The sequence below is a fragment of the Salmo salar genome, chromosome 05, assembly GCF_965601325.2.
Source record: "Salmo salar chromosome 05, fSalSal1, whole genome shotgun sequence".
In the NCBI taxonomy this organism is placed as follows: Eukaryota; Metazoa; Chordata; class Actinopteri; order Salmoniformes; family Salmonidae; genus Salmo; species Salmo salar.
Window position 1 is genome coordinate 76,077,998 of NC_138295.1, and position 26,523 is coordinate 76,104,520.

The following is a 26,523-nucleotide window of genomic DNA, read 5'->3' on the forward strand; positions in this document are numbered from 1 at the left end:
ACTAAACTTATCACTGTTTTACACATAATACTACTAAACTTATCACTGTTTTACACATAATACTACTAAACATATCACTGTTTTACACGTAATAGTACTAAACGTATCACTGTTTTACACATAATACTACTAAACTTATCACTGTTTTACACATAATACTACTAAACATATCACTGTTTTACACGTAATACTACTAAACTTATCACTGTTTTACACATAATACTACTAAACTTATCACTGTTTTACACATAATACTACTAAACATATCACTGTTTTACACGTAATAGTACTAAACGTATCACTGTTTTACACGTAATACTACTAAACGTATCACTGTTTTACACGTAATAGTACTAAACGTATCACTGTTTTACACGTAATAGTACTAAACGTATCACTTTTTACACATAATAACTACTAAACTTATCACTGTTTTTACACATAATACTACTAAACATATCATTGTTTTACACGTAATAGTACTAAACGTATCACTGTTTTACACATAATACTACTAAACGTATCACTGTTTTACACATAATACTACTAAACGTATCACTGTTTTACACATAATAGTACTAAACGTATCACTGTTTTACACGTAATACTACTAAACGTATCACTGTTTTACACGTAATAGTACTAAACGTATCACTTTTTACACATAATACTACTAAACGTATCACTGTTTTACACGTAATAGTACTAAACGTATCACTTTTTACACATAATACTACTAAACGTATCACTGTTTTACACATAATACTACTAAACGTATCACTGTTTTACACATAATAGTACTAAACGTATCACTGTTTTACACATAATAGTACTAAACGTATCACTGTTTTACACGTAATACTACTAAACATATCACGGATTTACACAATCATTTTTGTTTCCATACCTAATGTGTCTCCAGGAATCTGTATGACCTGTGAGATATTTGAATCCTATGCAAATATTATGTAATTTGTGGATCTAATTAAAGTATTTGTGTGTGTGTGTGTGTTTAGGCTACACAGTGTCGTCAGTGATCGTGGGAGACTGGAGGAGGCTGTATGTGGCTGGAGCTCCCAGGTTCAAACACAAAGGAAAGGTCATTCTGTTTGAACTGAGCAACAATGGAGATGTCAACATTGCACAGGCCCTCAATGGAGAACAGGTAATGTGTGTGTGTGTGTGTGTGTGTGTGTGTGTGTGTGTGTGTGTGTGTGTGTGTGTGTGTGTGTGTGTGTGTGGTGTGTGTGTGTGTGTGTGTGTGTGTGCCTCATTGGATGTATCTATCAATCAAACTCTCACTCACCCCCCTCTCCCCTTCTCCTCACCGCCACCATACCCCTCTCTCTCTCTCTCTCTCTCTCTTTCTCTCTCTCTCTTTCTCTCTCTCACTCTCTGTAGATTGGGTCGTACTATGGCAGTGAGGTGTGTGGGTTGGACGTGGACCAGGATGGCATTACTGATGTTCTGCTGGTGGCAGCACCCATGTACCTGGGCCCTGGCAACAAGGAGGCAGGCAGAGTCTACATCTACTCCCTCAGTGGGGTGAGACAGGGGGGAGTAGTGGGGGAGGACTGGGCTGGTGTCAGGAAGAGGGGGAGTTGGGTGAGAGATGGGTGAAGGGGGGAGATAGAGTTAAGGGAGGGGAAAGGGGTTGAGGATATTAACGTATAAGAAGAGGAATGTCTGGGAGCTGCTGACTCTGTCTCTCTCTCTCTCTACTCTGCCTGTCTTTCTCTCTCTCCATTTCTTTCTCTCTCTCTCTCTTTTTCTCTCTCTCTCTCTCTCTCTCTCTCTCTCTCAGGAGGAGGTGTTTGTGTCTAACGGTACTCTGAAGGCAGAGGATAGGTCCCAGGATGCTAGGTTTGGCTACGCCCTGGCCTCCGCCCCAGACCTCAACCATGACGGGTACACTGACCTGCTGGTGGGGGCACCCCTAGAGGACGGACACAATGGGGCCATATACGTCTACCACGGCCAGGGCATACACATTATCCACAACTACAAACAGGTAGACATACACATTATCCACAACTACAAACAGGTAGACATACACATTATCCACAACTACAAACAGGTAGACATACACATTATCCACAACTACAAACAGGTAGACATACACATTATCCACAACTACAAACAGGTAGACATACACATTATCCACAACTACAAACAGGTAGACATACACATTATCCACAACTACAAACAGGTAGACATACACATTATCCACAACTACAAACAGGTAGACATACACATTATCCACAACTACAAACAGGTAGACATACACATTATCCACAACTACAAACAGGTAGACATACACATTATCCACAACTACAAACAGGTAGACATACACATTATCCACAACTACAAACAGGTAGACATACACATCATCCACAACTACAAACAGGTAGACATACACATTATCCACAACTACAAACAGGTAGACATGCACATTATCCACAACTACAAACAGGTAGACATACACAACTACAAACAGGTAGACATACACATCATCCACAACTACAAACAGGTAGACATACACATCATCCACAACTACAAACAGGTAGACATACACATCATCCACAACTACAAACAGGTAGACATACACATCATCCACAACTACAAACAGGTAGACATACACATCATCCACAACTACAAACAGGTAGACATACACATCATCCACAACTACAAACAGGTAGACATACACATCATCCACAACTACAAACAGGTAGACATACACATCATCCACAACTACAAACAGGTAGACATACACATCATCCACAACTACAAACAGGTAGACATACACATCATCCACAACTACAAACAGGTAGACATACACATCATCCACAACTACAAACAGGTAGACATACACATCATCCACAACTACAAACAGGTAGACATACACATCATCCACAACTACAAACAGGTAGACATACACATCATCCACAACTACAAACAGGTAGAGAAATAAGTGTCACCAGAAGTATAGGTGGAGTCCATCCCTGTGAAAAGAAAAGTGAAGATTTGTTTTTAAAGTGATATCATTCTTAGCTATAGTTTTTCCATTGACCTCATTCTACGTCTCTCTCCACCACTTCTCCACCCTCTTCTCTCCACCTTCTTGCTCACCTCTCCTTCTCCCTGTAGCGTATCGCAGGGTCGTCCCTGTCCCCCTCTCTGCAGTATTTTGGGCGCAGTGTGAGTGCCAGATTGGACCTGGATGGAGATGGTCTGTTAGACCTGGCTGTGGGGGCCCAGGGCAGTGCTGTACTACTCAGGTAAGAAAGGAGGGATGAGGGGAGGTGGAGGAATGAAGAGGAGGGGAGGGATAAATTGACTTGGCTGTGGAGTATTTCTTTTAAATGTGATGATGATCGTCATCATTGAATGATCAATTCTCCCTCCCCTCTCTCCAGTTCTCGTAGTATAGTCCAGATCAACATGAGTCTGTCCTTCCAGCCCCACTCCATCAACGTCATCCAGAAGACGTGTCAGAGAGGAGGGAGGGAGTCTGCCTGTCTCAACGCTACAGCCTGCTTCCTGGCTCTGTCCCGCTCCCCTGGAACTCACAGCAACAGCTTCGGTAAGGGAGGGGGAGGGAGTGGGTGAAGGAGGGGAGAGAGGGAGGGGCAGGGAGGGGAGGGAACTGGAGAGAGTAATGGGGAGGGAGAGACGAGGGGGAGAGAGGGGGAAGGAGATAGGAGGGAGGGAATCTGCCTGTTAGATTTGATAGATTTGTTATCAACACTAACATCCTCTTCTCCCTCCTCCTCAGAGCTGTCGGTGGTGGCCATGTTGGATGAGAGAAAGTTGACAGCGAGGGCGTTGTTTGACGACAGCAACCAGAGACAGACACAGCTGGGGGTCAGAGTTCACACAGGAGAGAACGTCTGCCACAACCTGCCCTTCCATGTGTTTGTGAGTATGACACACACCAGAGCTCAGCTGGTAGAGCATGGTGCTTGCAACGCCAGGATAGTGGGTTCAATTCCCAGGACCAAACAGTGACCATACATACTTTTTTGTATGCACGATTTGTAAGCCGCTTTGGATAAAAACCTCTGCTAAATGGCATATATACACACACACACACACACACACACACACACACACACACACACACACACACACACACACACGCCCTGACACAAACACACAACCAACATGTACACGCTACTGCCACAACCTGCCCTTCCATATGTCACACACAATGCCAAAACACACATTTGCACACATCCTTCACCCCGACCGACACACACAATCTACATGCTGAAACACTACATTCTGTTGATATTGACCTCTAACCCTTTGTCTCTGTCTGTGATAGGACACAGCTGACTACATCCGTCCAATCAGCTTCTCCCTGCGCTTTAAGATCAACGACACAGAGAGTGGCCCAGTGCTGGACGAAGGCTGGCCCACCACCTACAAGAGATCGGTCAGTGTGTGGGGTGTGTGTGGGGTGTGGGTGGGGTGCTCATAGCATCCTGGCCAAATTGTATGATGTAATGTACTGTTACTGTACGTTATTTACAGTATTACTCTGGCACCTCCATTTCAAATACTGTACATTGATGTCTCCAGATTGCGTTCTTCAAAGACTGTGGTGAGGATGATGTGTGTGTCACTGATCTGGTGCTGCAGGCTCACATGGACATCTCTGGGACAAGGTACATCTCACACACACATGAACACATGTGCACACACACATGGACACACACGTATAGACACACACACACCTGATCAAAAATGTTAATCTCTTTTTTGTGTCCAGTCAACACACAATCAGCCAAACAATTACTAAGTCAAGCGTTCCTGTTGTATTCATGTATTAATGTTGTGTAGTTGTTGTATTAATGTTGTGTAGTTGTTGTATTAATGTTGTGTAGTTGTTGTATTAATGTTGTGTAGTTGTTGTATTCATGTTGTGTAGTTGTTGTATTCATGTTGTGTAGTTGTTGTATTCATGTTGTGTAGTTGTTGTATACATGTTGTGTAGTTGTTGTATTCATGTTGTGTAGTTGTTGTATTCATGTTGTGTAGTTGTTGTATTAATGTTGTGTAGTTGTTGTATTCATGTTGTGTACTTGTTGTATTCATGTTGTGTAGTTGTTGTATTCATGTTGTGTAGTAGTTGTATGAATGTCTGAATGTAACTCCTCTCTACAGACAGCAGCCCTATGTGATCCGTAGCCCTCGCAGACGTCTGGCTGTAGAAGTCCAGCTGCAGAACAGACTGGAGAACGCCTATAACACCAGCCTAACACTGTACTACTCACACAACCTCCACTTCTCTAGTCTCAGCATACGGGTACGAAACACACACACAGACACACACACAGCACACACACACACACACACACACACACACACACACACACACACACACACACACACACACACAAACAAACAAAATGAACCTGACAGTTGTATTCTGTCTCCTCCCCCTTCTCTCTCTTCCTCCATCCCTTTCGATGTCTCCATCCCTATCTTTCTCTCTCTCTCCCTCTCTCTCTCTAGGAGGATACCCAGTTGAAAATTGAGTGTACATCTCTCAGTTCCAACAGTCATTCCTGTAATGTCAGCTATCCTGTGTTCCGCTCCCACTCCAAGGTCTGTCTGTCTGGCATCAAATACACTGAACACAAATATAAACACAACATGTAATGTGTTGGTCTCATGTTTCATGAGCTGAAATAAAAGATCCCAGAAATGTTCCACACACACAAAAAGCGTATTTTTCTCAAATGTTGTGCACAAATTTGTTTACATCCCTGTTAGTGAGCATTTCTCCTTTGCCAAGATAATCCATCCACCTGACAGGTGTGACATATCAAAAAGATGCTGGGGACTGGGGACGATGCTGGGGACAATAAAAGGCCACTAAAATGTGCAGTTTTGTCAAACAACACGATGCCACAGATGTCTCAAGTTTTGAGGGAGTGTGCAATTGACATGCTGACTGCAGGAATGTCCACCAGTGCTGTTACCAGATCATTTCTCTGCCATAAGCTGCCTCCAACGTCGTTTTAGAGAATTTGGTAATACGTCCAACCGGCCTCACAACCGCAGACCACGTGTAACCACACCAGCTCAGGACCTCCACATCCGGCCTCTTCACCTGCGGGTTCGTCTGAGACCAGCTACTCAGACAGCTGATGAAACTGTGTGTTTGCACAAACTGTCAGAAACCATCTCAGGGAAGCTGTGTGCTCGCCGTCCTCACCAGGGTCTTGACTTGACTGCAGTTCGGCGTTGTAATCGACTTCAGTGGGAAAATGCACACCTTCGATGCCCACTGGCACGCTGGAGAAGTGTGCTCTTACGGGCAGATTGCAGACATATGGCGTTGTGTGGGCGAGAGGTTTGCTAATGTCAACGTTGTGAACAGAGTGCCCCATGGTGGTGGTGGGGTTATGGTATGGGCAGGCATAAGCTACGGACAACAAACATAATTGATTTTATGGATGATAATTTGAATGCACAGAGATACTGTGACGAGGTCCTGAGGCCCACTGTCGTGCCATTCATCTGCTGCCATCACCTCATGTTTCAGCATGATAATGCACGGCCCCATGTCGCAAGGATCTGTACACAATTCTTGGAAGCTGAACATGTCCCAGTTTTTCCATGGCCCGCATACTCACCAGACATGTTACCCATTGAGTATGTTTGGGATGCTCTGGATCGACGTGTATGACAGCGTGTTCCAGTTCCCAATAATATCCAGCAACTTTGCACAGCCATTGAAGAGGAGTAGGACAACATTCCATAGCCTGATCATCTCTAATCTCTAATCAACAGCCTGATCATCTCTATGCGAAGGAGATGTGTCACACTACATGAAGCAAATGGAAAATCTTAGAAATTGTTTCATGATGCGTTTATATTTTTGTTCAGTGTTGTTCTGATACCACAAACTCAATCCCCCCCCCCCCCCCCCCCATCTCTTATCTTCTCTCTGTTAGGTTAACTTCATGTTAGAGTTTGAGTTCAGCTGTACGTCTCTGCTCAGTAAAGTCCAGATGAAACTCACAGTTGCCAGGTAACTCACTATAATCCTATGGAGGAATGTAAAGGGATCCTATTGGGAGCTTCTAGAAATGAACCTGAAATTCAGCCTCCACTGATTCCATCTAACCCTAGTCATAATCCTACAGTAGAGACAGAAGTATTGTGTGTTTGTCTTGTCATGTGTCTGTCACATACATCTCTGTGTTCCTGGTTCCCATAGTGACAGTGTGGAGAGAGAGGCTACGTTGGGAGACAACAGTGTTCAGCTCCAGACTGTGGTTCAGTACGAACCTGACCTCTTCATCACCAGGTTAGTCTCTTTCTGTCTCTCTGTCTCTCTGTAACTCTCTGTCTCTCTCTCATTCCCTGTATCTCTACCTTTATTTGTAGTGACTCCAATCTGAACCGTTATGAGGTCCACCCAACCAGAACCATATCAGAGGCAATAGGACCAGAGTTCTACACACACTTCAGGGTAAGCAGTGCACACACAATATATCCGTTTCCCTAATATCCTTACTGCATAATCACACACATAACCATACATACTGTCTTTCACACACACACACACACACACACACACACACACACACACACACACACACACACACACACACACACACACACACACACACACACACACACACACACACACACACACACGTCAGACTAATGTGTTCTGTGTGTAGCTGCAGAACCTGGGCTGTTACAGTGTCAGTAACCTGGAGTTGAGGCTGAGCCTGCCCTCTGTAGCAGCTGGAGACAGAGTCTTCATGGCTGTTACTGAGGTCTTCTCTTACAACGTGAGTACTAACCCTCTTTCACTACTGTTGGAATAAACAGTTATTGTCATTTCTCTCTGGTTCTGAACTGTGACCTTTGTGTTGTCAGGTGACAGGGGTGAACTGCAGTGTAGACAGTGATGTGTCCCAGCTGAAGGACAGACAGAGAGATGTACGACCACTACATCCTGAAGACATGCAACAGACTGACCTACTGGTGAGAACAGACACACACAAATACCCACACACAAGATGATCACATTCACAATCCTAACTAGCTATATAGTATATTTTCAGATGTAACATGTTTGTGTGTGTGGTGTGTAGAACTGCAGCAGGTCGTGGTGTGTGGAGGTGGTGTGTGAGGTACAGCAGCTGCATCGAGGACAAACCGCTCTCATACGAGTCAGCCGTAGGGTCCACGACAACTTCTTCAGACAGGTACGAAGTTTCTCACACACACACACACACACACACACACACACACACACACACACACAGACACACACACACCTCTAACTATAAAAACACTCACTCTGACTTTGTGTCTCTGTCACCAGGCTAAGTTTAAGGTGGTGAGGATAGTGAGTGCCTATCGTCTGGCTGCTCAGGAATCTAACCTGGTCACTCTGGGGAGTGGCGCCATCTGGAGGGAGGTGAGAGAATAGCAGGATTAACACTAATAGTGGAGGACTGGTTTAGCATCGTCTGTGCCTGACTCGTTTACACCCAGATAGAGGAAGCTGGTATAGGGTGATAAATATCTGTCAGATTGTTGTTTACATCCAGATAGAGTAGGAAGCTGGTATAGGGTGATAAATATCTGTCAGATTGTTGTTTACATCCAGATAGAGTAGGAAGCTGGTATAGGGTGATAAATATCTGTCAGATTGTTGTTTACATCCAGATAGAGTAGGAAGCTGGTATAGGGTGATAAATATCTGTCAGATTGTTGTTTACATCCAGATAGAGGAAGCTGGTATAGGGTGATGAATATCTGTCAGACTGTCTGTTGTTTACATCCAGATAGAGTAGGAAGCTGGTACAGGGTGATAAATATCTGTCTGACTGTTGTTTACATCCAGATAGAGTAGGAAGCTGGTATTGGATGATGAATATCTGTCTGACTGTTGTTTACATCCAGATAGAGTAGGAAGCTGGTACAGGGTGATGAATATCTGTCTGACTGTTGTTTACAGCCAGATAGAGTAGAAAGCTGGTATAGGGTGATGAATATCTGTCTGACTGTTGTTTACAGCCAGATAGAGTAGAAAGCTGGTACAGGGTGATGAATATCTGTCAGACTGTCTGTTGTTTACATCCAGATAGAGTAGGAAGCTGGTACAGGGTGATGAATATCTGTCAGACTGTCTGCTGTTTACATCCAGATAGAGTAGGAAGCTGGTACAGGGTGATGAATATCTGTCAGACTGTCTGTTGTTTACATCCAGATAGAGTAGGAAGCTGGTATAGGGTGATGAATATCTGTCAGATTGTTGTTTACATCAGATAGAGTAGGAAGCTGGTACAGGGTGATGAATATCTGTCAGACTGTCTGTTGTTTACATCCAGATAGAGTAGGAAGCTGGTATAGGGTGATGAATATCTGTCTGTCTGTTGTTTACATCCAGATAGAGTAGGAAGCAGGTATAGGGTGATGAATATCTGTCAGATTGTTGTTTACATCCAGATAGAGTAGGAAGCTGGTACAGGGTGATGAATATCTGTCAGACTGTCTGTTGTTTACATCCAGATAGAGTAGGAAGCTGGTACAGGGTGATGAATATCTGTCAGACTGTCTGTTGTTTACATCCAGATAGAGTAGGAAGCTGGTATAGGGTGATGAATATCTGTCAGACTGTCTGTTGTTTACATCCAGATAGAGTAGGAAGCTGGTACAGGGTGATGAATATCTGTCTGACTGTCTCTACTATCAGCCTTTTTGTCTCTTTCCGTCAGACGGTGTTGGAGGTTCTAAAGGGGCGGGCCATCCCTATTTCTCTCTGGATTCTGATAGGTAGCATCATTGGAGGGCTTCTGCTATTGGCCCTCATCATCTTTGCAATGTGGAAGGTACACCAATCACACCTCACCATACAGTACCCTCTGTACCTCACACTCTGCAATAACTTCTTTCTCCTCTGCCTTTGTGGTAAAGATCAACACTTTGGGTTTCACTCCTTCCTTCTCATCCCTCCTTTCTCCAGCTGGGGTTCTTCACTCGTAAACAGATAAAGGACGAGGAACTCGAGGACTGACCCCGCCCCTCGTCGCCATGATGTCAGTCAATGGATACAGTATGTGTGACAACCAGAGAACCACAGAGTCCACTTCGTGCCCATCCCCATGGCAACGACCTGTACAGAGACTGTTCTTCCCACCCAGCAATAAAAACAGATGCTTTCCCTCTCTTCTAAATCATGGCCCCCCCCCCATAAAGAACGCACAGCCAGTACAGATGAGTGTCGCCCAGTGAATGTGTGAACTGTCAAAACACCTAATGGCACAGACTGCATCTATCATCAGACTCCCCAACATCTTGTCTGTTTCTACCGGTGAACCCATGGCTGTAGGGCTCTAGTTACACACCTGTTTAGAAACGTACAGCAGGAAGGACGTGTACAGGAGTTTTCTTCAGAGATGTCCCAGACAGGAAATAATGCTGTTCACCACGTGTCAAACTCATTCCACAGAGGGCCAAGTGTCTGCAGGTTTTCACTCCACCCTTGTACTTGATGGATGAATTAAGGTCATGAATTAGTGAGGGACTCCTCTCAACTGGTTATCTAGGTCTTAATTGAATGAACAAAACAAAAACCTACAGACACACAGCCCTCCGTGGAATGAGTTTGATACTCCCGGTGCAATGTGACTTGGTATGATGTTCAATGACTGCAGACTTCAAACAGAGTAGATACCGTACAGGTATCAACCTGTAATTAGTACCATGTTGTATAAGTAGATATCGTACAGGTATCAACCTGTAATTAGTACCATGTTGTATAAGTAGATACCGTACAGGTATCAACCTGTAATTAGTACCATGTTGTATAAGTAGATATCGTACAGGTATCAACCTGTAATTAGTACCATGTTGTATAAGTAGATAACGTACAGGTATCAACCTGTAATTAGTACCATGTTGTATAAGTAGATATCGTACAGGTATCAACCTGTAATTAGTACCATGTTGTATAAGTAGATACCGTACAGGTATCAACCTGTAATTAGTACCATGTTGTATAAGTAGATATCGTACAGGTATCAACCTGTAATTAGTACCATGTTGTATAAGTAGATACCGTACAGGTATCAACCTGTAATTAGTACCATGTTGTATAAGTAGATATCGTACAGGTATCAACCTGTAATTAGTACCATGTTGTGCTATATGGAAAGCAGTTCCATCCTTCAAGGAAGCTTGAATGAAAATGCACTATCTGATAATGGGGGCCACTTATAATCATGTGAATATATTTGTATTTCTATGAAACACTGTTACAAACCAAACGGTCTATTTAATATTCAGAAGTCATCATGACTTTAGATTTTTCACCCATTTTCTCTACAGTACAGTTTATTTTTTGAGTCAAATTAAAACTGTTGATAATTAAAGTTTTTGTAAATGTTTTTAATTTCTTTCATGTTCATTTATACATACATAGGATCATTCATACACATTAACTAAATACACTTAAACCAAATATTTCATTACATAACATTTTAAAAAATATATATATATATATTTTTTTAAATCAGGCATTTAAGACTACTTCATTCTATAAAAGAAAAAAACCCTTTCACACTAGCAGACATTGTTGAACATATAACTGAAATAATGACGTCTGTACGTCAGGCAAAAAAAGCACCAAGTGAGTCAAGTATATCAAAACCTAAACATATTTTATTGATGCAACTTTATGTCCATTGTGTTTCTCCCCTCCCTCCCTCCCTCCCTCCCTCCCTCCCTCTCACTTGGTCTTGGTAGAGAAGATGTAGGACTCCAGTAGAAAGACAGTCTCATCCACCTGGTTCTCTGTAGAGTCCAACCTTCAGGGAGAAAAGAAACAAGTAAAAGAAAGAGGTAATAAAGCTACAGTAATGTAGCAGTATTAGTAACAAGTATGTAGTAGTACTTGTTGATGTGAGGTCGTAGGCCTCTAGCTGTTGTCTATAGATATATAGTATGGGTGTCGTAGCAGTAGCATCCTGACTGGTTGCATCACTGCCTGGTACGGCAACTGCTCGGCCTCCGACCGCAAGGCACTACAGAGGGTAGTGCATACGGCCCAGTACATCACTGGGGCCAAGCTGCCTGCCATCCAGGACCTCTATACCAGGCGGTGTCAGAGGAAGGCCCTAAAAATTGTCAAAGACCCCAGCCACCCCAGTCATAGACTGTTCTCTCTACTACCACATGGCAAGTGGTACCGGAGCGCCAAGTCTAGGACAAAAAGGCTTCTCAACAGCTTTTACCCCCAAGCCATAAGACTCCTGAACAGCTAATCAAATGGCTACCCGGAATATTTGCATTGTCCCACCCCCCAACCCCTCTTTTACACTGCTGCTACTCTTTTTATTATCTATGCATAGTCACTTTAAACTATACATTCATGTACATACTACCTCAATTAGCCCGACTAACCGGTGCCCCCGAACATAGTCTGGGTAGCCAATCTGCATTGTGTCCCGCCACCCGCCAACCCCTCTTTTACGCTACTGCTACTCTCTGCTTATCATATATGCATAGTCACTTTAACCATACCCACATATACATACTACCTCGATTTGCCCGACTAACCGGTGTCTGTATATAGCCTCGCTACTTTAATAGCCTCACTACTGCTATTTTTCACAATTTTTTTACTTATCTATTGTTTACCTAAAAATCGCACCATTGGTAAGTAAGCATTTCACTCTAAGGTCTACACCTGTTGTATTCGGCACACGTGATAAATAAACTTTGATTTGATTTAGTAGTAGTATTGTAGCAGTACTTGTTGATGTGACGTCGTAGGTCTTCTAGTTGGAGGAATCAACTTACTGTTGAGAGTTAGAATAGTAGAATACACAAGTTGCAATTTTGACATTTGTTGTGAATCAGCAGTTTCTCTTGTTATGTCAGTCACTGACAGTCACTCACCCATGTCAGCTAACATTTTCTAGATTGTTAGTCTTATCTAAACTAGCATTAATCATGGTCGAATTAAATCACTCTCACTCAGATAGCATATTAAAAATGGAAAACATTTCTCTCCACCTTATGGCAAAATGTCACTAGAATTGTAGAATTGCAGGAAATGTACTCTAAAAAGTACATTTATTCTCTCCTAGCTTAGGGCCCCTAAAAGGCTAGGGTCGGCTCTGACTGCATGAGTAGGTATGGATGTGGTTGCGCAGACCCGCGATGTTCATATTTTTTGTGGCCCCCATCCCCATCAAAGTTGCCCATCCCTGATCTATAGTACGTGTGTAGTAGTAGTAATGCAGTACTTGTTGATGTGATGTCGCAGGGCCTCTAGCTGCTGTCTCTATAGATCTATAGTATGGATGTAGTGGTAATTAAGGTGTAGTAGTAATGCAGTACTTGTTGATGTGATGTCGCAGGGCCTCTAGCTGCTGTCTCTATAGATCTATAGTATGGATGTAGTGGTAATTAAGGTGCAGTAGTAATGCAGTACTTGTTGATGTGATGTCGCAGGGCCTCTAGCTGCTGTCGCTATAGATCTATAGTATGGATGTAGTGGTAATTAAGGTGCAGTAGTAATGCAGTACTTGTTGATGTGATGTCGCAGCGCCTCTAGCTGCTGTCTCTCGGGGGCAGTGATCATCTCCTCCACCTCTGTCAACTGTTCAGGCTCCGCCCCACTGGCCTGCAGCGACGCCAGGATCGCCTCGATTCGCTGGGACTTCTCCAGCAGACGCCTGTCAATCAAACATAGGAAGTCTTGTACATGTACCAAAATTGCTGAGGATTATATACACAAAAAGTCAGACTTGTTTCCATTGTTGTCCTCTAAAAATCAATATGCAGACCTAAAGAGACCGTAGCAGGAAACTTAGTGAAAAAACAAATCTATCCATCCATCCATCCACTTAGGAATCAATCAATAAACTCACTTGTTCTCCTTGGTCTCAAAGAGGCGCCTCTCAATCAGATTAGCCACTGTCTGCAAGTAGTGATGGGGGAAATGTATACAGTTACACATCGCAATATTGTTTTGGACCTGTTCTCCATCTTCTTTTTATAATAGTAAGCCAACAGATTTTCTGCACTTTTATTTCCATGACTGATCAAAACAAACGTTCTCATGCGCTCTCGTCTCTCTGCAGCAGACATAACGCGAGCAATATGTTTGGAACATCAAATCGCAATATCACATTGCATATAAAAACGTGAGAATCGCAATACATATCGTATCAGCTTCTAAGTATTGTGATAATATCATGAGGTGCTTGGCAATTCCCAGCCCTATCTGCAAGTCAGACGTCCACCATTAATTGTCAAGTCAGCGATGCACGAAGTAAATAGCAATCAAATCAAATGTATTTATAAAGCCCTTTTTACATCAGCAGATGTCACAAGAGCGCTTCTACAGAAACGCAGCCTAAAACCCCAAACAGCAAGCAATGCAGATGTAGAAGCAATATCAGACAGGCTTCCGCAACAATGGAGTGTGAATTGCGACACTAAATGTCTCTGCTGTTGTGGTCCTGAAGCTATCAAGTTGCAGCACCGTAAAGTACACATGCAGATATATACACTCATCGGCCAGGTTTAGGTACACCACCACATTCACGGAAATATATCGCTCCTACAGACTGAGTCACATGACTGTGGCTTGCTATATAAAGCAGGCAGACAGGCATTGAGACATTCAGTTACTGTTTGATTGAATGTTAGAATGAGAAAAGCCAGTGACCTAAGCGACTTTGAGAGTGATATGATCGTCGGTGTCAGGCGTGCCGCATCTCAGAAACGGCCACTGTCCTTTTCACGCACAGCAGTGTCTACGGTTTCCCGAGAACGGACAAACAAAAAACATCCAGTCAGCGGCAGTCCTGTGGGCCAAAACAGCTTGTTGATGAGAGGTCAAAGGAGATTGGCAAGAATCGTGCAAGCTAACAGACGGGCCACAAACAGGCAAATAACGGCACAGTACAACAATGGTGTGCAGAACGGCATCTCAGAACGCACAACTCGTCGGTCCTTGTCACGGATGGGCTATAGCAGCAGGCGACCACACCGGGTTCCACTCCTATCAGCTAAACACAACAAGAAGTGGCTCCAGTGGGCACGAGATCACCAACACTGGACAATTGATGAGTGGAAAAACATCCAACGAACCCGGTTTCTGTTGCGTCATGCTGATGGAAGAGTCAGGATTTGCCGTAAGCAGCATGAGTCCGTGGACCCATCCTGCCTGGTGTCAACGGTACAGGCTGGTGGCGGTGGTGTACCGCTGTCCAATCTGCAGCAACCGTGTGATGCCATCGCATCAGCATGAACTAACATCCCTGTGGAACGTTTCCGACTTTTAGAGTCCATGCCGCAAAGAATTCAGGCTGTTCTGGATGCAAAGGGGGGGGTCCGACCTGGTACTAGATAGGTGTACCTAATAAACTGAAAGTATATTTTTGACTCGTTCTCCTTCCGTATTTCCTCTTTATTTAGACAGTTTAAAATGTAGATGTAAAGGTACAGTTGTAGAAGAGAGAAAGTCAGAAAGAGGCATCACGCTCATCTGCAATATCATCGTTTCATCCTGCTGCTCATAGTACAGCTTAGTTTGAATATGTACCTTGTAGCAGTGCTGTAGCAGTAGGCGGGCAGTAGGCAGCTGGTTGACAGTGTACAGGTAGAAGGTACGTGAAGGGGCGTGGTCAGGAGTCTTAGGGATTTCCTAGGGTGGAAAAACACAGTTGAGCATGATAATGTATGGTTTGTATAGTGTGTGTGTGTGTATTTGTGTGTTACCTGTAGCTGTACCAGGTTCTCTGACAGCAGTGTGTACAGCATGTCTTTGGCCTCCTTGGCAGGGATCATAGCAAAGTCCTCCACCTGCTTCTGCTCCAGGTGACGTTTCCTTAGCAACAGACGGAAGATCCTAGCCGACCGCGAGCCAAACCTGACAATGGGAAAGGTTGAATGAATGACACCCTACAAGCTATGTAGCCACCGTGGGCAGACACACAAACAGAGTAAATGGACACAGACCAACTGACAAACACAGACACACCGACCTCTCCTGTACCACAGACTCCAGTGTAGCTCTCGCCAGGTTGGCCAGGGCTCTTTGGAGATCTGAGTGGTCAGTCAAGAAACGACCACTTACAACTGTATCATGAAATACTGGAAATTACCTATTATACAATAGTGTGTGGATGAGAAACTCAAACAGGTTTCATCAGGGTTGTAAAAGGATACTGACCACGTACATTCCTCCTCCACTGTCACCTGATTTCCCCACAAACTCCATCTGAGGAACAGAGGGAGGGAGAAACATCAGTTTACCAGCCTCCTAGGCACTGATCCAAGGTCAGTTCTGCAATTGATCTTCCAATGGTTAAGGTTGGGATATGGGGAGGGGAATCTGATCCTAGATCTGCTCTTACCGGGTCATCCACCAGAAGGGAAAGGTACTGGTCCAGGATTGGTCTGCTGATGCTGTAGTTGGGCGGGAGGGAGCGGAAGATCTCATTGGCTGAGAGGGGCTGAGTGTAGGCGGCGGTCTGTGTGGTGGTGACCTCACTCATCCTCAACATAGTCCTCACAATCTCACTACTGGTCTGTGGGGGGAGAGAGAGAGAGAGAGAGAGAGGTCTTTTTCACTCAGGCCCCCCTTCCAGCATTGGGGAACATCTCATATGACATCTATTTATATGGGTACAAGCACTGTTCATGATACAAACTGTTCACACCCATCTTGTTGGTGGAGAAAACATATTGTAGGTTTAAAGCTTTCCTGCAATTCTACACATTTTGTCTTGAAATGCAGAGAAAATTTGGCCATTTATTTTTTATTTAACTAGGCCATGCCACACCCTCCCTGCTTACCCCTCAGTTTGGGAATCACTGACTTAGACCACCCCATTAAATCTCTCCTGGTCTACAAGCATACGGAGGTAGTCTGTAGGGGTCTGTGTCACTGACCTGGTCCAGTTTGCTGGCCACAGCACTAACGATGGCCTGGTCTCTGAAGTGCTGATGGAACCTCTCAAAGTTCACCTGCCAGTAGATCCCCTCATCACCACACGACTGGAAAGAGAGGGAGGGAGGGGATAGAAAGAGGCACAAGTCATTCAAAACAGTTCCATTCCTTATTGACAGTAAAAGAAAAACAGAACAAGGTTCTCTGATTCTCTATAGCAGCCCATTATCTCTGAGTGTCAAGAGCAGAGGGTCTGACCTCTGAGTCCATCTTGGCTTTCTTCCCTCCTCTCTGCTCCTCACTGTCGTCACTGGAGCGTCTGCGCTTCCCACAACCTGTCCCATAAACACAACAAGCAAGTGTATAGCAAATATTTACTGAATTACATATAGTAGGAGGTTTACATGTGGGTATGCACACAGGTGAAATGATACTACGTGTTATAGGAGTGTTTGCGGTACCTGTGAGTGTGACATGGGGCAGCTTGTAGCAGTCAGGGTTGCTCTCTGCTGTTGGGGGGGCAGTGGAGGCGGGGGCGGCAGGGGTGCCGGGGGTCGCCGGGGTAGAGGAGGTGGCTGCAGTTCCCATCTCGGCCACCGGAGGACAGCGCTGCAGGAAGTGAGTCTCCACCAGCTTAGAGAAGGCTGAGACCACCTCACTGTACTCCATACTACGACCCTCTACAGAGAGAAAAATCATGAGGACAGAAGGAGAAGAAGATATAGAATAATCATACATCTTGTAATCGCTCTCTCACACACCCTCCATGTTATGAGTGAGTCGGTCAGCTACAGTCTTGACCGTGTTGCTCATGGTCATATGGCCTCGTTGTAGGACCTCCTCCACAATGAGTTCTCCTGTGTCTCCATACAGGGTCTTAGCTGTGTAGATGTACCGCGGGTACCGCAGAACCCTTAGAACCCGCTCACAGCTGGCCCGGTACTCCACTGGGCTCCCGGGGCCTCGCCGGCCCGACCCGAACTCACAAGCACCGTGCTGTACCAACACACACAGAGACTTCTTCACCTGCAGAAGAGACAGGGTCACCACCTAGGTTGAACAATATGTTTTATGTGTGTGTGTTTGTTTGTTTGTGTAGTACCAGGTCCAGTGGTGTGTTGGTCTCATTGGCGATGGTCCTGAGGTTCTGTGCCCCTCCTCTGAGCAGGTGAGTGCCTATCCTCTCCACCACCTCTCCAAAGTGCTCCTGTAGCAGCAAGCCACACAGCCGCACCTCCTGGGCAGTCATCTGCTGAGACAGGAGGAACCGGGGAACAGGTCAACAACACGTTTTTGGACTGTTCATCGAAATATACTTATGCTGAGAAGTATGATGACACTAACAACCGGTAACCAAATCACGGCTTTTCAACAACGTTTACTAACAACTTTAATTTTTATAACTTAACTGCCATGCTCACAAACCTTTGCAAAACACCCTTTTCAGATCATGGAATGAGTTTCGGGAGAATCCTCGCAAAACAACTTCAGAATCCCAAACACGTGATTGCCAGCGCTTCAACACAACGAATTTCCGCCCTCACAAGTAAGTTTATTTTCCCAGAGAGTTGCGCATTGCATGAAGGGATGTTGGCGGACCACCCTCTTTGGTATGCAGGAGGACCGACGTCACTGTTTGTGCTATTCTGGGGAAGATGGCGGAAGCTGCGGCGATTCCCCCGCATCGGTTCTTCTGTCATTGTTGTAAGGGAGAAGTAAGCCCCAAGCTCCCGGTAAGTCAGTCGTTTCACCGTGTCCCGATCATGGCTGTTCAATGCAGGTCTTGTTCTTTTCCGTCGGTTGACAACCGAATCTGAGTCCAGCAAATAGCAGTAGTTGTTTAACTAACTAGCTGCTAACTGTAGACGGCTAGCCAGTAGGGCCCTCGGCACTGGCTCTAGCTAGCAAACAAACAATGTTGATGTTTGTTGTTGCTCGCTTTAACAATAGGATTTGTCAACTCATTTCTTTAACAAAGACATTATGTGCAGTAATTGTTAAAGATTATACTGGCATGGTTGAATAACCGTACCTGTAGTTACTGAGTAACTGGTGTTATTTGATGTAATGTTAACCTTATTCGAGGTGGTTTTGTGTGCTTTTCCTGAGTTCCTCGAGGAGGTAACTATATGGAAATGTGATGGATATTTCAACGTAACTCGGTCAGTCTGGCTACTCCTTGGCCTACTAAAGCAGAGGGAATAAGGGGGTTTCCTTGGCCTGGGGCGCGTTCAGCAGGACACGACGGTTTGGCACGTTCAGATAGAACATATTATGTAGATCAATATATCATGTAGGGTCTATTTACGCATTCTATCTGCAACGTTCGTCAACTTTTGGCAACTGAATGTGGCACAGTTCAGTTTCACAATCAAACTGAAAGTAAAATGTAGAAAGACATTGCACAATATTGACTGCTTGACCCTAATTATTTAACTACATTATTCCGTATCGACTGCGTTCATTCTAGAAGAGACGTTATGACACTTAACGTTAACGTTTTGCATTTAGCTAACTAGTCGTGTTATTGACTCGCAGTCTCTGGCAGTCAGTCAATGTGTCAGATAGTCAGTCTGCTTGTCTAAACCAACGTTAGCAAGGATACATTTGTGTATGTTAGGCTGGTCAGTGAGAGGCAGGCTGGTAATCCCCTGTTTATTCCCTTCCTGCCATTGAAGCTAAATCTGGGAGGAGGCTGAAGTAGGCCTAGACACGGACCTAAGGACAGTTTTGTGATTTCCCTCTTATTGGGAACTAGATCTGTGCCTATGGTTCTGATTCATCTAGCCCAGGGTTTCCCAAACTCGGTCCTGCCCCCCCCATCATCAAGCTTGGGCTCCAGAGTGGCGCAGCGGTCTAAGGCACTGCATCTTAGTGCTAGAGGCGTCACCACAGACCCTGGTTCGATTCCAGGCTGTATTACAAGCGGCCATGATTGGGAGGCCCATTGGGCCAGTGTAGTACGGGTTAAGGTTTGGCCGGGGTAGGCCATCATTGTAAATAAGAATTTGTTGTTAACTGACTTGCCTAGTTAAATAAAAGCTTTGATTATTTGAATCAGCTGTGAAGCGCTTGGGCAAGAAACTAAACTTGTACTGAGGTTGGGGGTGAATTTTGGAAACCCTGATCTAGCCTACCCACAGGCTAACCTGCTGGTCTCACTGTCACACTCTGTCTGTGCTGCTGAGGCATGTTTCAGCCATGCCCACTCACTGACTGCATATCAGCAGTTCATCTGTCTCACCTCCCCAAGGCATCCACTGAAAGAGACAGGGAGCATGCCTCAAACATACATGGCAGAACCCTGTGCTTGTCCGTCTGAAGCCTTATTTCAGGCATAGTATCTGTATGTTTTCACCAGATGACAATGGCTGAGGCATAGCCTAAGCCTACACACAATATTGCATACAGCAATACAGGTTTTGAACAATTTTGGAATGAGGTTCACTTCAAGTGTCCTTTTGTTTTGTCGAATAAAGAACATGTCTGTGTCATAGGCCTAATCCCATTGTGAGTGAACTCGACACTGGTGCCAGGGAAGAATACTTCTCGATGACAACTTCCACTTGACATGTTGTATGTTCCTGCTTAATGCTATGTTCAAATAGGCTATATCCTGACTCTGCCACAGATCTCTACTAGACACTTCCTCATTCTACAGACCTCAGCAGCCTGTATAGAACATGGTGTATAGAACACGGTGTAACTCGTGTACTCACTGAGTGTGTGGTGTTGTGTGTTTTTGCAGGAGTACATCTGTCCCAGGTGTGAGTCTGGCTTTATAGAGGAGGTAACAGAAGATTCCAGGTGAGAATATCTTGTTTCTTATGTCTGTAGCTTTAATGAATCTACCAGATATAGGCTAGGCAGAGTGAATGGAAGGTGGTGGAGAATGACTGTGTATAGATGTTGGATGTTACTAATGCTTTGTTCTGCCTCCTGTGTGCTGTTTCCCTCAGTCTGCTAGAGGGTGGCGCTAATGGGACAGATGACACAGCCACACAGTTTGCAGAGGTATGATATGCACTGTGACCTGGTGGGGGGATGCAAATGTCTACTGTGATCTCATCTGTACTAAATGTACCTTTGTGATCCCATCTTTCTTTCACATGCTTTCTCTATCTCGCTCTCCCTTCCACTGTCTCTCTCTCTCCATTCCCCCTTCTCCCACCCTCCCTGTTTTCACCATCACCCCTCATTTCTCTCTCAGCAGCTGTGGCACCTGTTGTTTGTAGAGAGGCCTTTCACAGTGGATGGTGACAGTCCAGACTCAGAGCCCCGGGTCTCTGGTGGAAGGGTTGGGTTAGGTCTGGGGGGGCTGGGAGGGCTAGCAGGCCTGGGAGGAGGTCCTATCGGAGGGTCAGTCCCTGCTGGGCTAGGAGGACCCCTGGGGGGTCCTCTGGGAGGGGGGGAACACTGGGGGCCCGGTCGCCCCCCTCGCCTGCACAGTCAGCGGAGGTACCGCTCCAGAGGGAGCAGCAGACCTGACCGCTCGCCTGCCGTAGAGGGGTGAGACTCCTCTCCTTACGATGCCATGTTGATATTCATATGGCTGTTTTGGTCAGTTTTCAATGTTTTGCTGATCTCATTCCTGACTGATGTGTGTGCCTTCTCTCTCTGTAGGATAGTACAACAGTTTCTGGCTGGTCTATTTGCCAACTCTGGAGTTCCTGGCTCAACTCCCCTCTCTTGGTAAGAACCTTCTTACTGCCATGTAAGCAGTGGTTATACATTATGTTAGTCCACAGTTTGACTTACACACTTTCTCTTGTGGATTCCTTACAAATAGTGAGGTGGATCAACATGCATATTTGAATGTTCCCTGACTTGTTATGGGTGTGCCTCAGCCAGCACCCCTGGGAACCCTGTCATTTAAACCTAGCCTAAATCACAACACACATTGTTGCTGTTCCTCATGTGTGAAACATAGGATATTTCCTGAATGTTTCATCTTTAACTGTAATTGACCTCTGTGTGTTAGGACGGGGATGCTACACTCTAACCCAGGGGACTATGCTTGGGGACAGGGGGGACTGGACGCAGTCATCACACAGGTACGCACGCACAAACCCCATTCACATCATTTGGTATGTATGGCCACTAACCAACTATTACTTCATACTATGTAGTATGCTCTGTGGATGTTGGTAGACCCAGAATGCTAATGAAGGTTTAGCAGTTCTCTTGTTATTTTCTCTCTATCTTTTCCATGGTGTTTCTGATGGTTTTACTCTTATTGTATCAGGCTAGGTTAGCACACAGTTTACAGCACAAAGGTGAATTGTAAAGCTGTTCTTATAGTTCCTGCAGCAACCATTGTGATGTATCTTCTCTGTCTACCTGTGTGTAGTTGTTAGGTCAGTTTGAGAACACGGGCCCTCCTCCTGCAGAGAAAGAGAAGATCTCCTCCATCCCTACAGTCAACGTGTCTCAGGATCAAGCAGGTCAGTCCTTTACCTCCTCTCCAGTCTCTCCATAGTGCCGTGGCCAATACACACCAGTCAGAAGTGGACATGCTTATTCATTCAAGGGTTTTTCTTTATTTTTACTATTTTATACATTGTAGAAAAATAGTGAAAACATCAAAACTATGAAATAACACTTTTTTGGTTACAACCAAAAAAGTGTTAAACAAATCAAAACATATTTTAAGTTTTAGATTCTTCAAAGTAGCCGCCCTTTGCCTTGACAGCTTTGCACACTCTTGGCATTCTCTCAACCAGCTTTACCTGGAAAGCTTTTCCAACAATCTTGAGTTCCCACATATGCTGAGCACTTGTTGGCTGATTTTCCTTCGCTCTGCGGTCCAACTCATCCCAAACCATCTCAATTGGGTTGAGGTCGGGTGATTGTGGCGCAACGGTCTAAGGCACTGCATCTCAGTGCAAGAGGCGTCACTACAGTCCCTGGTTCGAATCCAGGCTGAATCACATCCGGCCGTGATCGGGATTCCCATAGGGCGGTGCACAATTGGCCCTGCGTCACCCGGGGTAGGTCGTCATTGTAAAATAAGAATTTGTTCTTAACTGACTTGCCTAGTTAAATAAATAAAATAATTGTGGAGGCCAGGTCATCTGATGCAGCCCTCCATCACTCCTTCTTGGTCAAATAGCCCTTACACAGCCTGGAGGTGTGTTGGGTCATTGTCCTGTTAAAAAACAAATGATAGACCCACTAAGCCCAAACCAGATGGGATGGTATATTGCTGCAGAATACGGTGGTAGCCATGCTGGTTAAGTGTGCCTTGAATTCTAAATAAATCACAGACTGTCACCAGCAAAGCACCAAAACACCTCCTCCTCCATGCTTCATGGCGGGAACCACACATGCTGAGATTATCCGTTCACCTACGTCTCACAAAGACACGGCAGTTGGATACAAAAAATCTAATTTGTCCATTGCTCATGTTTCTTGGCCCAAGCAAGTCTCTTCTTCTTATAGGTGTCCTTTAGTAGTAGTTTATTTTCAGCAATGTGACCATGAAGGCCTGATTCACACAGTCTCCTCTGAACAGTTGATGTTGAGATGTCTGTTACTTGAACTCTGAAGCATTTATTTGGGCTGCAATCTGAGGTGCAGTTAACTCTAATGAACTTATCCTCTGCAGCAGAGGTAACTCTGGGTCTTCCTTTCCTATCAAATTACATTTTATTGGTCACATACACATGGTTAGCAGATGTTATTATGAGTGTAGCGAAATGCTTGTGCTTCTAGTTCTGACAGTGCAGTAATATCTAACACGTAATCTAACAATTCCACAACTACTACCTAATACACACAAATCTAAGTAAAGGAATGGAATAAGAATATATACATATCAATATATGGAAGAGCAACGACAGAGCGGCATAGGCAAGATGCAATAGATGATATAAAATACAGTATATACATATGAGATGAGTGAGGCAAGATATGTAAACATTATTAAAGTGGCATTATGGCAGTCCTCAGAGCCAGTTTCATCACAGCGCTTGATGGTTTTTGCGACTGCACTTGAAGAAACTTTCAAAGTTCTTAATGTTCCGGATTGACTGAACTTCATGTCTTAAAGTAATGGACTGTCATTTCTCTTTGCTTATTTGAGCTGTTCTTGCCATAATATGGACTTGTTCTTTTACCAAATAGGGCTATCTTCTGTATACCACCGCTACCTTGTCACAGCACAACCAATTGGCTCAAAGCATTAAGAAGGAAATAAATTCCACAAATTAACTTTTAACAAGGCACAACGGTTAATTGAAATGCATTCCAGGTGACTACCTAATGAAGCTGGTTGAGAGAATGCCAAGAGTGTGCAAAGCTACTTTGAAGAATCTCATATAAAATACATTTTGATTTGTTTAACACTTTTTTTGGTTACTACATGATTCCATATGTGTTATTTCATAGTTTTGATTTCTTCACTGTTATTCTACAATGTAGACAATTGTAAAGATAAAGAAAAACCCTTGAATGAGTAGGTGTGTCCAAACTTTTGACTGGTACTGTAAATAAGCTAGTATAGCTGTGCTGCTGACAGCTGACTCATTGGGGTAAATGAGGACTCCCCTCTCTCTCTCTCTCTCTCTCGTCTCCTGTCCTCTCTGTTCTTGTCTCCTGTCCTCTCTGTTCTTGTCTTTCTCACACATACACACATCTGTCCTCTGTCTCACTCTCTCTTCCTCTCTCTCGGTCTCACTCTGTCTCTCTCTTTGTCTGTCTCCCCCGGCCCAAGGCCCACATAGCTGTTGTCTCTCTCTCTCTCTGGCCCAGGGCCCACATAGCTGTTGTCTTACTCTCCCTCTCTGTCTCTCTCTCTGTCCCCCCTGGCTCAGGGCCCACATAGCTGTTGTCTCTCTCTCCCTCTCTGTCTCTCTCTGTCCCCCCTGGCTCATGGCCCACATAGCTGTTGTCTCTCTCTCCCTCTCTGTCGCTCTCTGTCCCCCCCTGGCTCAGGGCCCACATAGCTGTTGTCTCACTGTCTCTTGTCATTAAGAGTGGTACTTATTCCTCTTAAATCATCTCAACCAGCCACTCAGTAATTAGGCATCAGATGCTAGGCTTCAGTTATTTTAATGTCTGTTAGTCCGTCATTGTAAATAAGAATTTGTTCTTAACTGACTTGCCTAGTTAAATAAAAACATCTAATGTAACCCCTGCTTCATCATCCCTTCAGTCTTCCCATCTCTTCTTCTTTCTAGCTCTTTCTCTCTCCTGTTCTCTGTATACTGTAATATGGAGTATTTTTCCTGCGTGTAAGATAGTTATGTATGATCATTTATAACAGGAATGTAATACTAGATAAGAAAAAGGGGTGTGTGTCTCTCCAGACTGCAGTATGGAGTGTCCGGTGTGCAAGGAGGACTTTGCAGTGGGAGAGCCCGTCAGACAGCTGCCCTGCAACCACTTCTTCCACTCAGACTGTATAGTACCCTGGCTGGAAATGGTGAGGAGGACGGTGGGGTAATATTTAGTAGGAGGAATGTTTTGAAGACATTTGGAACTGATTTTCTCCTCTCTCTCTTTCTGCAGCATGATACGTGTCCTGTGTGTAGGAAGGGGTTGAATGGAGAAGACAGCAACACCCAGAACCCCCCAGAATCCCCCTCTCTAAACACGGACCCCCGCACACAGGAGAGATGGTCCTTCTGAAATACACCTCCCCCTCATCCCTCCATCCCCTTATCGCACCTCTCCTCTGACCTTTTAATCTCTCCATCTCATCCGTCCTTCATTCCACTTTTTTGACCCTCACCCCTTCTCTCTACGAACTACTGCACACAGGAGATGAGGACTTTCTGAAGGATCTACCTCCATCTCTGCCTCATTCCTCCGTGTCATCCCTTCATCTCACTCCTCCTTTCTGAATCATCTCTTCATCTACAGTCATAGGATGGTCATCTCAGCATGGCTGTTCCTGTCTCAATGCCCCTGGAACCATGTTCACACACACCATGATCCATTAGCTGTCCTCTGCCTCATCATGACCAAGCACTTGCCTTTACCTCGCTTCAAACATCAACCCCATCTCCTTTTTTCTACTCTTTTCTCCATATTCCTCTTTTTCCATCCTTCTGAAAAGCACTGCTGTAAAACAATGTTGTCTCTCCCTACCTCTCTACTCCTGGGATGCATCTCAATAGTCTAGAGTGGCTTCCTCTCCTCATCATCTGCACTGAACATGGTGGATGCTCACCAGGTATTTGGTTTTTCCTTTCTAGCTCTGTCACATCAGTGCAGAAAGGAGACATCATTTTGACTATTGAGACGGGCCCCTCCACAATCTACAGTCTTTCGCTGTCATTCTGGTGTATATATTACAAACAGATTGCATCGCTCTGTCATTTTACTCCTCCATTGATGTCTTTTGTTTCACATTTCTATCACTCTATTTTTTTAATGTAAATACTTTTAGTCCAACAACTTCTGGTTTGAAAAGAGAACAACAAAGCATATTGAGAATGGAGACAAATGTGAATCCCCGGGTATTAGTCTGTATATTATATATATGATAACATGTATGATGTATTAATAATTCAAAAAAATATTAAAAACCAGTAACATTGATTTTTATCGGGTCTGTCTGTCCATTAAAA

General features: G+C 44.5%; 3 protein-coding genes across 7 annotated transcripts in view; 2 read left to right on the plus strand and 1 right to left on the minus strand.

Moving 5' to 3' along the window:
* LOC106605814 (integrin alpha-10) overlaps positions 1–11,426 on the plus strand; it is a 47,362-nt gene extending 35,936 nt beyond the window's left edge. Inside the window, exons 12-30 of the mRNA XM_045718883.2 lie at positions 1,017–1,165; positions 1,402–1,545; positions 1,805–2,011; positions 3,148–3,278; positions 3,417–3,583; positions 3,776–3,918; positions 4,328–4,438; positions 4,585–4,670; positions 5,170–5,311; positions 5,521–5,613; positions 6,969–7,045; positions 7,235–7,324; positions 7,405–7,489; positions 7,704–7,817; positions 7,906–8,013; positions 8,124–8,237; positions 8,357–8,452; positions 9,756–9,869; positions 10,004–11,426. Coding sequence (XP_045574839.1) covers positions 1,017–1,165; positions 1,402–1,545; positions 1,805–2,011; positions 3,148–3,278; positions 3,417–3,583; positions 3,776–3,918; positions 4,328–4,438; positions 4,585–4,670; positions 5,170–5,311; positions 5,521–5,613; positions 6,969–7,045; positions 7,235–7,324; positions 7,405–7,489; positions 7,704–7,817; positions 7,906–8,013; positions 8,124–8,237; positions 8,357–8,452; positions 9,756–9,869; positions 10,004–10,054 — 2,222 coding nt within the window. The 3' untranslated portion in view covers positions 10,055–11,426. The remainder of the gene's footprint in view (positions 1–1,016; positions 1,166–1,401; positions 1,546–1,804; positions 2,012–3,147; positions 3,279–3,416; positions 3,584–3,775; positions 3,919–4,327; positions 4,439–4,584; positions 4,671–5,169; positions 5,312–5,520; positions 5,614–6,968; positions 7,046–7,234; positions 7,325–7,404; positions 7,490–7,703; positions 7,818–7,905; positions 8,014–8,123; positions 8,238–8,356; positions 8,453–9,755; positions 9,870–10,003) is intronic.
* On the minus strand, positions 11,407–18,528 carry LOC106605790 (DNA-directed RNA polymerase III subunit RPC3). Of its 4 annotated transcripts, none has more exons than XM_014201732.3 (14): positions 18,374–18,528; positions 18,051–18,197; positions 17,710–17,944; positions 17,410–17,628; positions 17,207–17,283; positions 16,951–17,055; positions 16,413–16,586; positions 16,225–16,276; positions 16,041–16,101; positions 15,775–15,925; positions 15,599–15,700; positions 13,917–13,966; positions 13,572–13,721; positions 11,407–11,846 (listed from the first exon to the last, which is right to left on the minus strand). In XM_014201732.3, exons 2-14 carry the CDS (start codon positions 18,195–18,197, stop codon positions 11,768–11,770), a joined length of 1,602 nt encoding a protein of 533 aa, XP_014057207.2. In that variant the 5' UTR covers positions 18,374–18,528; the 3' UTR covers positions 11,407–11,767. The 4 variants fall into 4 exon arrangements, with proteins under 4 accessions (XP_014057207.2, XP_014057205.2, XP_045574840.1 ...); XM_014201730.3 differs by having other exon boundaries at positions 17,710–17,974; XM_045718884.2 differs by having other exon boundaries at positions 18,051–18,200; positions 18,374–18,507.
* A 19-nt stretch (positions 18,529–18,547) lies between these two features.
* On the plus strand, positions 18,548–26,494 carry LOC106605795 (E3 ubiquitin-protein ligase RNF115). Of its 2 annotated transcripts, none has more exons than XM_014201739.3 (9): positions 18,548–18,681; positions 20,697–20,755; positions 20,908–20,962; positions 21,159–21,457; positions 21,572–21,640; positions 21,930–22,002; positions 22,299–22,392; positions 25,258–25,373; positions 25,460–26,494. In XM_014201739.3, exons 1-9 carry the CDS (start codon positions 18,604–18,606, stop codon positions 25,577–25,579), a joined length of 963 nt encoding a protein of 320 aa, XP_014057214.1. In that variant the 5' UTR covers positions 18,548–18,603; the 3' UTR covers positions 25,580–26,494. The 2 variants fall into 2 exon arrangements, with proteins under 2 accessions (XP_014057214.1, XP_014057215.1); XM_014201740.3 differs by having other exon boundaries at positions 21,162–21,457.
* The last annotated feature ends 29 nt before the right edge of the window (positions 26,495–26,523 follow it).